Source organism: Hylobates moloch, unplaced genomic scaffold (assembly GCF_009828535.3).
Source record: "Hylobates moloch isolate HMO894 unplaced genomic scaffold, HMol_V3 SCAFFOLD_2, whole genome shotgun sequence".
Lineage (NCBI taxonomy): Eukaryota > Metazoa > Chordata > Mammalia > Primates > Hylobatidae > Hylobates > Hylobates moloch.
In genome coordinates this window covers 111,002,267-111,015,031 of record NW_026652277.1, presented here as the reverse complement: position 1 = coordinate 111,015,031, position 12,765 = coordinate 111,002,267, and the positions used below count along the sequence as shown (strand labels likewise).

Genomic DNA, 12,765 nt, shown 5'->3' with positions numbered 1-12,765 from the left:
ATCATGGCGCATGTGTATAATGGAATACAACAGAGCTGATAAAAGAGTGATGCAGATCTATATGTGTTAAATTATATGTTATAAAATACAGCATAAATCAAAAAATACCATTCATGTAAAAAATGCACATATTTGTGTTTACCTAGACAATTTCTGGAAGGATACCAAATAAATTGCTAAGAGTGGTTGCTTCAGGGAAAAGTACCTTAGTTACATGGAGACAGGTTGGGAGGGAGTGTCAGTTTTCACGCTTTAGTGTTTTTGAATTTTGTCGCATGTACAGGCATTTTCCATTTAAAAATCTCTGCTCAGCTTAATCTCTTCTAGTATCTGCAGCTTCTGAGACTGCTACTGCCTACTGAGCAGATCCCTATGGGTCTTTTGATCCTTATATTCTCAAAACCTAATGTCCTGGCACATCATGGATTCTCAATAAATATTAAATGAGTGAATGACTGTTTAGCTTTCCTCTTGCTAGTTTCTGCTCTCAGGAAGTGTCAGAGCCTAGAATTTTGCAGTATAGTTGAAAAAAAGTTGGGAATTAGGGCTTTAAAACATGGATTAAATAAAAAATATGCCTCTTTCTGAGATGATGCTACTTAATTTTTAAGGCTCAGCTTCTTCACACACACACACACACACACACACACACACAACAGCAAGAAAAGCAGTATTTACCTCATAGGGTTTTAGAAGGGAAGAAATCTGTCTATCTAATGTTGCAGATTCTAAGGAACTATAAAAATCCACAATGCCTTGCATATAGTAAATGCCAAACAAATATTTGTTGAATAGAACTAAACCAGTAAAAAGATAGTATTACTTGTTGACTGAAAAGATAGATAACGTGTGTCTTACTATCAGGAACTCCTTAACCATTCTGAATTGTCATGTTAGGTCATTATTGAGTTATTCCTTTGTAAGACTGGTATGAATAGGACAGCCAGTTCAGGGAATTTGCCTAATTTATACCTACTGTGTTCAAAATTTTATATTTTTTACATTAAGAGAATTCTATTAAAATAAAAATTTATGAGGAGTTACACATTAACCTTTCAACAGTTGACATTTTAGTCAGTACTTTAGCAGAGATTAGGAGGAGTCCTAGTAAGTGTTTAGCATCAGTGACCAGCAGTAGCTCTTCTCCACAAACTGATGCCCCTTAAAGCCTTTTACTTATAGATTTTTCTGAGAAGTGCTAACTCCTATAATAATTAATTAAATGTCCAAACAATTGGTTGCCAATTATCTGGTGATAAAAAAAAAGAAAACTTTATTCTCAGAAAGATATATTGTCAGATCATTTTTACAATCGCTGCCTTAAAGAACAGAGTAGTTCTTGGTTGATTAAATTGTGAAGTGGTGACTTTTGTAGTTCGTATTAGGTATTTTATTACTCTACTGAAGATATATTGATTTAACTCATATGTATACCTCACTGGGGCCACTATGCAGGATGCTTTTATTTTCCTACTTTTTCAGCTCAACATCATATTTTTTTCCAGAACTTTCAAACCTTATTTCTTAGTCAAATTGTCTTTTTAGTAACTGCTTCTTGAATTTATTTAGAAATTCATTCTGTTATATATCTTACTATATTGTATATTTTACATTTTGAAAATCATTATCCTAATTGGTATGTTAAGTATATAGCAATGCAAATAACATAATTTAATTTTGAAAAAACATCATTTCTCTTCCACCGATTTTTTCAAATACTTATTATAGAATGAAAATTTATGTTGGTTTTAACTACAGATCATGCTTCTCTCCAGCCAAAGATAATTTGACAGATGTCTATCACAAAAGAATAGCTCATAATTGCTACAGGTTCAATTACCCTTAGTTCCTGTGCTTATTTTTTTAGCTAAAATTGCATATGTATCATTCTTAATATTATTAGTGACCCTGTTTTTCCAAAGCCAAGAAATTGAAATTTTGTGAAATTATGTGTTTAGCATTTTATATGTATATCTACATACTCTAGAAACAGAATTGCTATGTTACATGATACACTGCACTGCATGTATAATTATGGCCAAGTATTTCATTATTTAAGCAAATTTCTATGTATTTTTATATGTTTTTCCTGTAGTACAAAAATGAACACCTGTGGGGAAGAGTGAGAAAGCTAAAAGTTGTATATTTTAAAATACTAAGCTTATAGTAACACATACATTTGTTATTTCGAGGATTGCTAAAAATGAATTTCTTAGTGATAATGTACAATAGGAAAAGCGTTCCATGAAAGAGCATCATTCTACTATTAGCAGGTTTTCCTTTGACTGTATTCCAAAGATATCTTTATTTTTACTTTTTGTATTTACCTAATGGATATCTAACAAATTTCAGTGGATTTAAAAACTCGATATATTTGCTGAAAGGTCATTTTATGCTTGTTGACCCATCTTACCTCATTGTATTGTTGAAAAATACAAGTATATTTTTCCATCTCATTATTTGTTTAAATTCAGTTAGAAACATGTAAATGTAGAAAAAATGAATGGTATAAATAAATGACTTTTTAAATCCAAAGTGAAATTCATTATCTTGGTTAAGTTCTTTTCTATGAAACATTGTGTTTTGGGTCTTAATCAAGGTCGATATTCATTGATTCCATGCTGTTTCAACATACAATTTAATATCACGTCATTTAAATATGCAATCACTAGCCTGTTTTCATCATTCCATAAAAATTTCAGTAGGTCTGCTTTTTTTCTTACTACGTGTATTCATTTTCTATCGCTGCCATAACAGATTACCACAAACTGAACAATTTAAAACACTCATTTATTATCTCACAGTTCTGTGGGTCACAAGTCTGGGCACAGCAAGGTTCAACTACCAGCCTCACAGGCTGAAATCAAGTTATCAGCTGGTCATGGCTCTTACTTGAAAACTCTGGGGAAGATCCACTTCCAAGCTCATTCCTGTTGTTGGAAGAATTCAAATTCTTTGCTCTGATAGGACTGAATTATTGATTTCTGGGCCGGTCAGTCAGGGCCAGTCTGATCCTAAAAGCTGCCCCTGTATCTTTTCATGTTTCTCTGAGGTCCCCTCCAGCAGTGGCAAGTTGGTTCCTCCCACAATTGAAATTTCTCTGACTTCTACAGCATCTCTGTTTGTTTTTAAGGGCCTGTGTGACTAGATAGTGCCCACTGGGAATAATCCAGGATAATCTCTTTATTTTAAGGTGTGTAACCTTAATTATATTTGCAGTACCCTTTTGGCCATGGAATTTACATATTTACATGTTTCAGAGATTAGGGTATAGACATCTTTGTGGGGTCACTCTGCCTACTATGCTGTGCCTTAAAATTGTCTTTTTCCCTACTTCATGCTAAGAAATTTTCCTTTACAAATAGTTAAGCTTAACCTGTTGGCAGGGGGTAGAGGGAGGCAGTACATAGACCTTATGAATAAATTCCATTCTGTAATTTAAATACGTGTTTTGTAATTGGATTTTAGTTAGAAATTGATTAAGATCAAAGATCACATATGAGTGCTTGAAGCTCACAATCTGTAAAATGCTGATTGGTTCAGGTCTGTGCATAAGCCCACCATTCTTGTTACTGATTATTTTTCAATTTAAAGCCTTATACTAACAAACCCATTCCACAGATTTACTTTTCTGCCTGTCATTAGACTTTTGCTTTACTCTTTCATCAAATCTATCAATTTTGTTTTTATGCTGTTGAGATTTACCACTTTGAACTCTGGAGACAAATTTTGAATTTCCTAAGATCTTCTCTGTCATTGTCATTTGTGAAGATTCCAAATATGATTAATAATTTGCTTCATGGCTTAGTCTGTTTTATATTTTATTTATTTGTTATATCCCTGATAAGACTTGAAGATCTTTAAGGGCAAAGGAAGTTCCATCTGTTTTGTCAGTTGAGTTTAATTTTTATATTTGAATACTTCTAGAAACTCTAGTGAAAATGAATCTGTTAATTATTTGTTAGAAAACCTACTAAAAATTTATGTCAAAAAGCTCTGTTATATACAGTATTTGTTTTCCTACATCTTTCAATTCAGGAACTTTATTATTGTTGGTTACTATCTATTATCTTCACATAATTCCAATGACAACATATCTAATTTCATTTTGATAATTATGAAAATTATAATTTAAATGTTATAACACCGAATTGGTTCTTAAAGCATTTAATTCATTTGTATATTCATTTGTATATTGTCACTTATATATTTCATTTGTATAATTCATTTGTATACTGTTATTTTCTTTTCAGAAATGAACTTTAGATTGTAGTTAATTGAATATTTTGGTGTAAGAGTGAGCACATTCTTAGTGAGATTGTTACAATATCATTAATTTAGTAAATCAAATATATTAACCACAGAAATCATTGTGTTCTAAGATTGACATACCTTATGCCACTTTAATTTTACTTTAACTTCTAACTTTATCTGAAAATAATTACCTTGTTAGAATCTAACTAGGCTAGAGATGTTTTTGTTTATAAGCTGTATATCCTGTGAGTTGTGTATCCTTTATACCTAAGGTATTGAAGCTCAGGGAAAATATAATCATGTTTCCTCTACCAAATGTTGTATTTGAAGGACATGAGACGGAGAGAGATTTTTCCTGTCATGCAGTTTATCCATTCTCAAGGGCCATGTGCTAGTGCTTCCCTTTCTGACCCTCTTAAAATGTGTGACTTGATATAGTATCAGCAAGGGATACAAGAAAAAAGAAAGAAATATAGAAGAATTCAGGAGTATATTCACTTACAGATATGGCTCCTGTGCAAAAGGGAAAATAAGTTGCAGCATACTTCACTGTCAGCACTGTGATATGAGTTTCAAAATATTATATATTTCAAGTATTTTTAGCAGCTTTTCTTTTTCAGTCCCCAATTGCTATAATTTTATTGGTAAAAATTATTTTCCAGGATGGAAATAATGAATGCAATTTTAGTGTATAACTTGCAAAAATCATCTCATTTTATATTTAGATGTTGTTTCAATGTATCAGAAACTAAATAGGGTAGATTTATAACCCAAATCTTTTCCATAATCTGAAGAATTCAGAGTCTCCTGCCTCTTTTATCATACCAAGCAAAGTGATAGTTAGGGATAGAAACCAAGCAACATGTCTTAGTGTTTGACTTATACTGAAAATCACAGTAGGCTATTGGTGTTATTTGAAAGAAACCTAGAGATTTACACATACGAGCTCTCTAACCTATTTCTAGCTAACTTATTTTCAAATGGCACACATAAATGGTAAACTCTGATCAGAGATCAGCAGCACTTCTGGGTAACTCAATGTGTTAACCATTGCAGTTTTCTCACCTGTGCTGCAGTCTATTGTTTTTACCAGTTAAAATGTAAATTTTTTGGAATGATTTTGTTAAGCAAGTTATGCTATTAGAGATTATTTGTCAAGTAGAGTCTCATGTCACAATTAGTTGGAGTTGGATTCCTAAGGCCATGGCCTAAGGAAGCAGCCTCTTGAACGTTGCAGTCTACTGAGTTATGCTAAGCAGGTTCTGGGTACAGAGACGTGTCACTTTAGGGATAAGTTCTTGTTTACTGCATATGTTCAGGTTTCAAAAGTTGTGACAAAAATAAGATTTCTTACTAGAAATGAGCTTCATTGAAAATATATCAGAAATGCATTTATACTGTAAACACAGTTTGTTGAGTACTTCGGCTACATCCCCTTCAAGGGAAAGTTGTCCCACTTAAACTGCCCTTGTTACGCTTTTGTTAGTAATCCGGGAGGAAATGAGAGTCATGTATCTTCCATGTCCTTCCTTCAAAATCGCCAAGCCAGAAAGAAGTGAAAAATGTGTTTTTTAGACATTGATACAAGAAAATATTAAGTAAAAGAAACAAAATAAAGCCAAAGGGATAAACATCGGAAGGTTGCTTAAATGGCTTGGTCCCATATAATTGCTTTTCTATCAGCAGGATTATTAACAATTTCAGACATCTGAAAATTAAATTAACAGCCTGAAAATATTTTACAGAATGAGATAGAGCGTGATACATGAAACATAATGACCCCACTGAAATTCAGCCAAGCCAGTGCAGCTACTCATTTAGACAGAGTAGACAACTAGTTAATCATCACTGAGCAAATTAGACAGAGCAAATTAGTTTGCTACATTCCACAGACTTAGCTACCAAAAAGAGTATATGTCACTAATTAGAGTGAAAGAACTCTAAGCATATTATTATCTGTATAGAAAGAGAAAGCAAGATTGTAGCTTTGAATTGCTCCTTTCAAAGCTTGAAGCCTAGGTTACGTAGGTATAAATTACACATGCAAGAGTCCATGTGTATGTATGTGTTCATGCACATAATTTAAGTAGCAGGCAGCCTTTGCATTTTCTTGCATCTTGACCTAATAAAGTCTAAAAATGTTTTCCAAAGTTGTTTGGAATTCTTTGGGAGTATACACACACCAAGTGAAACATGGGATCATTTAAAAAAAATGATCCTTTTAATTGAAGATCAAAGTAGCCATTTCATACACTTTTTCTTGCATAATATTAAATTATTTTTTCTTTTAAAAAGTGTATTGCTGTTGCATGTGAAGTAAATATTTGGACTTAGTTTATCACTGGAGATTAATCTGAAATCATATTTTCTAGCCTTAATTAGCATTCATTTGCTTAATTGTCATTCTCAGCCCCATCATTTCCATTTTTCACTAACTTGAACAATGCTATCTTCTGCTGTTTGCACTTTAATTTAAATTTCTATTAAGGTTTATGAACAGTAATAAGGTCCTGTTTGAATATTCATTAGCTTCTGAATTGTGAGCTATGAAAAGGTGCTTTCTTTTACCTTAATGAAACTGGCACAGCATGGGACTGATCAGTTGTGACATTTGATTTGAGGCATCCAGTGAATTTTCTCATTGTTTATTGACACATCTTGTCCAAACAGCTCCCTCGCAAGTTAGCGGAGTAATGAAGGAGAGAGTACTGCAGCGGAGTGTCGAGCTTTCCTGGCAGGAACCAGAGCATCCCAATGGAGTCATCACAGAATATGAAATCAAGTATTACGAGAAAGTAAGTGCTAAGAGCAACTGAAATGTACAATGTGCTGTGTGTCTCATGTCATCCTACTGTATTGTAGACGAAAGTTGGTCATTATGCCAACAATTTGGAGCTACTTCAAACTTCGTAGTTAATTTTAGCCATTTATAATAACCATCTCTGTGAATCTCTGGCTTATCATTATAAATGTGATTTCTGTGTATTAAGTTTCTGTGTTACACAAATGAAAGTATCCCATTTGTAGCATATATGTTTATTGATTGATTCAATTTTTGATATTGTAATAATTAGATGTAGAATATTTTAGTACCACAGAAACCACACAGCCCAATGCATTTTGAAAAATATTTTCTTTAATATGTCTGTTTGGGACCTTAATGATTTGTTTAATTTTTGTGGTTTCAGTGATGATAATGACCTCAAATAATTTAGTAATTTGAAATAATAAGAATATTTTGTATAACAAATATGTAGTTCTTCAGACTGACAAATCGGATGATGTTATTTCACCCCTTTAAATTCCTCCTGAAATTTATTTTATATATGTTTTAATAATCATGTATGGGACTTATTTACACCTCTCCTTCCAGGAAAAATAGTATGGCTAAAACCCAAGTGCTGCCTTTTTAATCTACCTATAATGACTAAATTTTAGTAACTAGTGATATATCTGAGTATATGAGTATATTTATTTCTGTTTCATTTGGAAAGAGAGAGAAAATGTTTATGTGAACCACATTCACAGATCATGATTTAAAACCCCACCTCACAGAAAGACTCAGTGAAAGGTTTGAAATGTGGAAAATGTAGAAACATTGCTATTACTAACAGTAATAGTAATAAGTGTTACTATTTTTGGCTTACCTGAGTTACCTGAAGTGCTATAATACACATAACCATTTTAACTGTTTAGACAATAGAATTAGAAAATAGGAGCTTAAAGCTTTGAGAAAACTTTGGGGATGAGTGGATATGATTAAATAAATTGAAATGTATATAGTACATTGGCAATAGATACCTTTGTTTTTTTTTTTTTGTTTTTTTTTTTTTGAGATGGAGTCTCGCTCTGTCACCCAGGCTGGAGTGCAGTGGCGCAATCTCGGCTCACTACAAGCTCCGCCTCCTGGGTTCACGCCATTCTCCTGCCTCAGCCTCCCGAGTAGCTGGGATTACAGGCGCCCGCCACTACGCCCAGCTAATTTTTTGTATTTTTAGTAGAGACGGGGTTTCACCATGTTAGCCGGGATGGTCCTGACCTCGTGATCTGCCCGCCTCGGCCTCCCAAAGTGCTGGGATTACAGGCGTGAGCCAACGCGCCCGGCCTGTTTTTTTAAAGAAAAATTAGTTTCAAATATGATATTGTTTTAATGTTCAGATTAAGTTTAAAATATTTTTGCTTGTTACTTACATTATGAATTTATGACTTCATGGCCAAGGTTGCATTTTAAATGCTTCATTTCTTGTCCCAACAAATGTGTTTTAGAGGGGATCATTGTTTTTAACGCTGGTTTTGGTATATCTGTTTTCCCATGAGAGCTAACAGTTATAGTCCCTGCTTAAATTGCATCAAATTTCAAAAGGAATGAAACACATAGGTGGTAAGAGTAAAGTTTCTCACAATATAAATCTGAAATATTTTGCAAATGTTTTCTCTAGAATAAATCTGTTCAAATCATTTTTTTGGCTTTACAGAAATCTACATTATTCACTAAATTTGCATATTAGACAACTAAAAGACAATAATAGTATTGTATTATATTGTAATGTATATGCATGCATGCGTGATGTTTGTGTCACCTGAGTTATGCCTAGGTCTTTCGTTTGAGATAAATATATGTAATACAAACTATCATTTTTATACATGATTATAATGAGGACAATCACAGATCAGTTTGAGTAAATCAAGCTTAAGTATATATTTATTTACACTTTTGCAAATCTCACTGTGAAGGCAAATCAAACAACTTGATTGACATTTTAAGATTTCAATGAAGAATTTCATTGCCAGATTAAGTTGAACACATGTATTTATTATACACCAAATAAGAACTCTCTAATATTGTGTATTATGAAGTATAATTTTTACAACTTTTATTCATAAATAGCTTGTGAGAATCTTGTCAAGGAAGATTTAAATTTTTATTTATTTAAATATTGTTTGATGGAGTTTTTATGTGCTTGAGTTTTTACATTTATTCCCTTCTTAATCTTATTATATATGCACAAAAAATGTGTTTGATAATGATAGGATAAAAATTGTTAATAAACATATAATTGATTTTAGTAAATTTGCATTAGTTTTTATATCTGAAATATGAACAAAATGAAAAAAATCATGTTTAAAATATTTTCAAACCATAAATCATATATATTTAAACTTTAATATTTATAATTTTACTTTAAAAATATTTCATTAAACACTGTTTTGCAGAAGTGGTTTATTCTGTGAGAAATTCAGGGTTGTTTTAAAAAAATTGGTATGTCAGTATAATGGTAGTGTTATCTGAATTTCTTGATTTAATAACTTTCTGGATTTTTAGCATCTGGCTTTTTTTCTTGCTGAATAACTTTCAGAAAAAACTTAAGAGAACTACATTATGATTTGATGACCTCCACTAAACTGTAGATTGTACAGGTGTACTCACTCTTTGACCAGTAGGATATTTTATTATATTATGGCTAAATAGTTCTTGTCACGTATTACCTGTGCAAAAGCTAAAAACACCATAAATGTTTTAACTAAATTATTTCTCCCTAAATATATATAACAAAGGCATGTGTTTCACATTTTCATTTTATATTACCTTAGAAGTGATTTAATGTTATAATATTCCACAAAGTACAACGTAGCCTCTATAAAAACGATGGAGCAAATTGAATTAAATTGAAACAGTTGGCTGTCAAATTGTCTGGTTGCAATCACAATTAAATATTTCCTCTAAATATTGTTTCTAGGATCAAAGGGAACGGACCTACTCAACAGTAAAAACCAAGTCTACTTCAGCCTCCATTAATAATCTGAAACCAGGAACAGTGTATGTTTTCCAGATTCGGGCTTTTACTGCTGCCGGTTATGGAAATTACAGTCCCAGACTTGATGTTGCTACACTAGAGGAAGCTACAGGTAAAATGTTTGAAGGTAATTATGCCTTTGGTTTGGATTCTCTATACTCTTAATAACTCTAGCATATATTAATATTTTTTCAATATTGAGGTGATCATTTGCATCGTCATAATTTTTACATATACAAATAAATATATATGTACATATAAGTGTACTTCGTAAAAGTTCATAATAATTTAACATTTGCTGTTTTGTTTAGCAATTTTAGAACCCTGTGATTTAAACTAGTTTCTTTAATGCATACTGGATTTATTTTTTGAAAAAGGTGAAATTAGAAACAGAAGCAGGACTGATTCAATTTGTGTATTGACACAAGATGTTTTTGTCGACCTCAAAACAATCTTATTCTAAGTGTGTCCATCAAAGCAGCTACTTCACAGAAACCCACAAATGAAGCCAGAATGTGTAGTGAGGCAGACAAGAGAAAGATGGTATCTAAGAACCTGTATTAATTTAAGTGACTTGCCCTTTAGCAATGATTTCAAAAATTAGAGTTCAGGAAGGTCTTAGAACTTGTTTTTATTTTTATTTTTGACATTTTTCATTTTTGTTATGGAATATTTCATGCATACTAAAGAATCTATTTATAGTATATATGAAATATAAAGGAGATAATTAAATGAATATCCCTATAACCACTCATCTTAAAAATAGAATATAACCAATATCTTTGAAGCCCCTTTATCATTTTATGTTTTACAATGCAACAAGATTATAGTAAAAATGCATGTATATATAGTGTATAAGAAGTAAGCAGATGTGTCTTGGGATACATGTCCCCATTTGCTGTCAGAGTCCAAGTTCGGAACACCCTGAATACCACTGCTGTTGCTCCTCAACAGAGCTGATATCTCAGTACGTGTTTCTGTATTTTGGAGTTTTGATTCCTCCTGATGTTACTGCTCAGGCACATGGTTTACCCAGCTGTTATCTGTTCTCCTTGCCAATCCAGCATTCCTCCAAAATTCTAACCAAAATTAAGTTGGAAAATGTTATATGACTTTTCTCAGTTAAAAAATTTTAAACAAATTAGATTAATATTTTGATTAAAGAATTATTTTGGCTTTAAAGAAAGAATTGTATAGATCTTCAAAAGGTGGAGTAAATTAATAAATATCCTTTGCATTAACTAATGGTTGTTAAGTTTGGTAGCAGTATTATTCTTCCACATATTTTGTTACATTTTAAAATAAATCCGTAACTCTCATAGCCACAAATAATAAAAACGTATGCTGGAATCATTTTGACATATAAATCATACACATAGAGTTGTAAACATAAAGGCATCAGTTTAAAAATTTGCTACATAATTTGATGTGGTAAACTTAATACCATTATTCATGATTATTCTTTTTAAATAGATTATATAAGATCAAGAATCAGCATATCAAAGTTTAGTGTCCCCAAAAATATTAAAGCATTTTAAGTTAAGATTTCAACAATTAAACATTTGAGTGGTTAGTGTTAAAATGTGCTCTAGTAATTTTCAACTCAGATCTATATCACAATACCACCCTGTAAATTCAAATATAATACGATACTTCAAATTATGATTTTTCATCTTTTAATAAATAGTTTAAACTTAAAATGTCAGTTATCTCACATTTACCTAACCATTCCTTCTTATTTAAAAACACTTTTAGATTTCAAAAGTTTCAAGATGAATTTATGCCTTTTCCTGACTTTGTAAATTGAGAATATTAAACCAAACTATCATTTAATGAGTGCTGAGATTCATAGATATTATTTTTATTATTTGAAAAAGAAGTAACCAAGACTCAGAGATTAAAGTAGTGGAACCTGAAAGCTCACATGAAATGTATGTTAAGAATGGATTTTTGCATTAGAATTTAGTGATTTTTACTATCAATATATTCTCTCCGACTGGAATGTAAAGTTGATGAAAGAAGAATCCATATCTCTTTTTCTTACTGTTGTCTTGCCAGTGCCTACTATAGTTTCAGGCACAGAAGGCACTCAGTAAATTAGCAATAAATGAATACTTCACACTGATCAACATAGAGTGAATTATTAATATCAATCAGTACCAGTAGAGAGCTGCCTGGTTTCAAATCTCTCTGCTCTGCCATGTCCGGTTATAGGAGTTTGGATGAGCTGGGTCTCTGTACCCTAATTTCTAGTATAGTAGTACTCAATTCACAAAATATTCTGAGGTTTAAGTTAAATATACAAAGTGTCAAGGAGAGCCCCTATCATGGAAAGTCTTAAGTGTCAGCTCTTATTAAATACAGTCTTTCTCAAAATTTTCCATCCCAGGAGCCCTTTTACTATTAAAAAAATGCTGAGGATATCAAAAAATGTTTTATATTGGTTATATCAATTAATATTCACCAAATTAGAAATTAAAATGGAAACTTTATAAACACCAGAACACACAAACACATTTTATTAGCCATCAGAGTCATGGTATTACCATGTCATATACCTTCTGAAAATCTTAACCGCATTCAGAAGCAAATGAGAGTAAAAAAGTCAAATAACATCTTCATATTATATGAAAATGATTTTGAACTTGCAGACTCTATGAAAAGTTCTTGAGAACTCTCAGGGTTTTCCAGACTACTCTTTGTGAACCAGTGAGTT

At 31.9% G+C, this 12,765-nt stretch overlaps 1 protein-coding gene across 5 annotated transcripts in view; it reads left to right on the top strand.

Moving 5' to 3' along the window:
* The window catches only part of EPHA7 (EPH receptor A7), a 184,404-nt gene that overhangs the window by 144,896 nt on the left and 26,743 nt on the right, over positions 1 to 12,765 (top strand). For 3 of the 5 annotated variants that reach the window (XM_032155460.2, XM_058435406.1, XM_032155472.2), the window contains exons 6-7: positions 6,925 to 7,049; positions 9,993 to 10,176. In XM_032155460.2, coding sequence (XP_032011351.1) covers positions 6,925 to 7,049; positions 9,993 to 10,176 — 309 coding nt within the window. The remainder of the gene's footprint in view (positions 1 to 6,924; positions 7,050 to 9,992; positions 10,177 to 12,765) is intronic. The other 2 variants (XM_032155464.2, XM_058435407.1) reach the window with 1 other exon arrangement.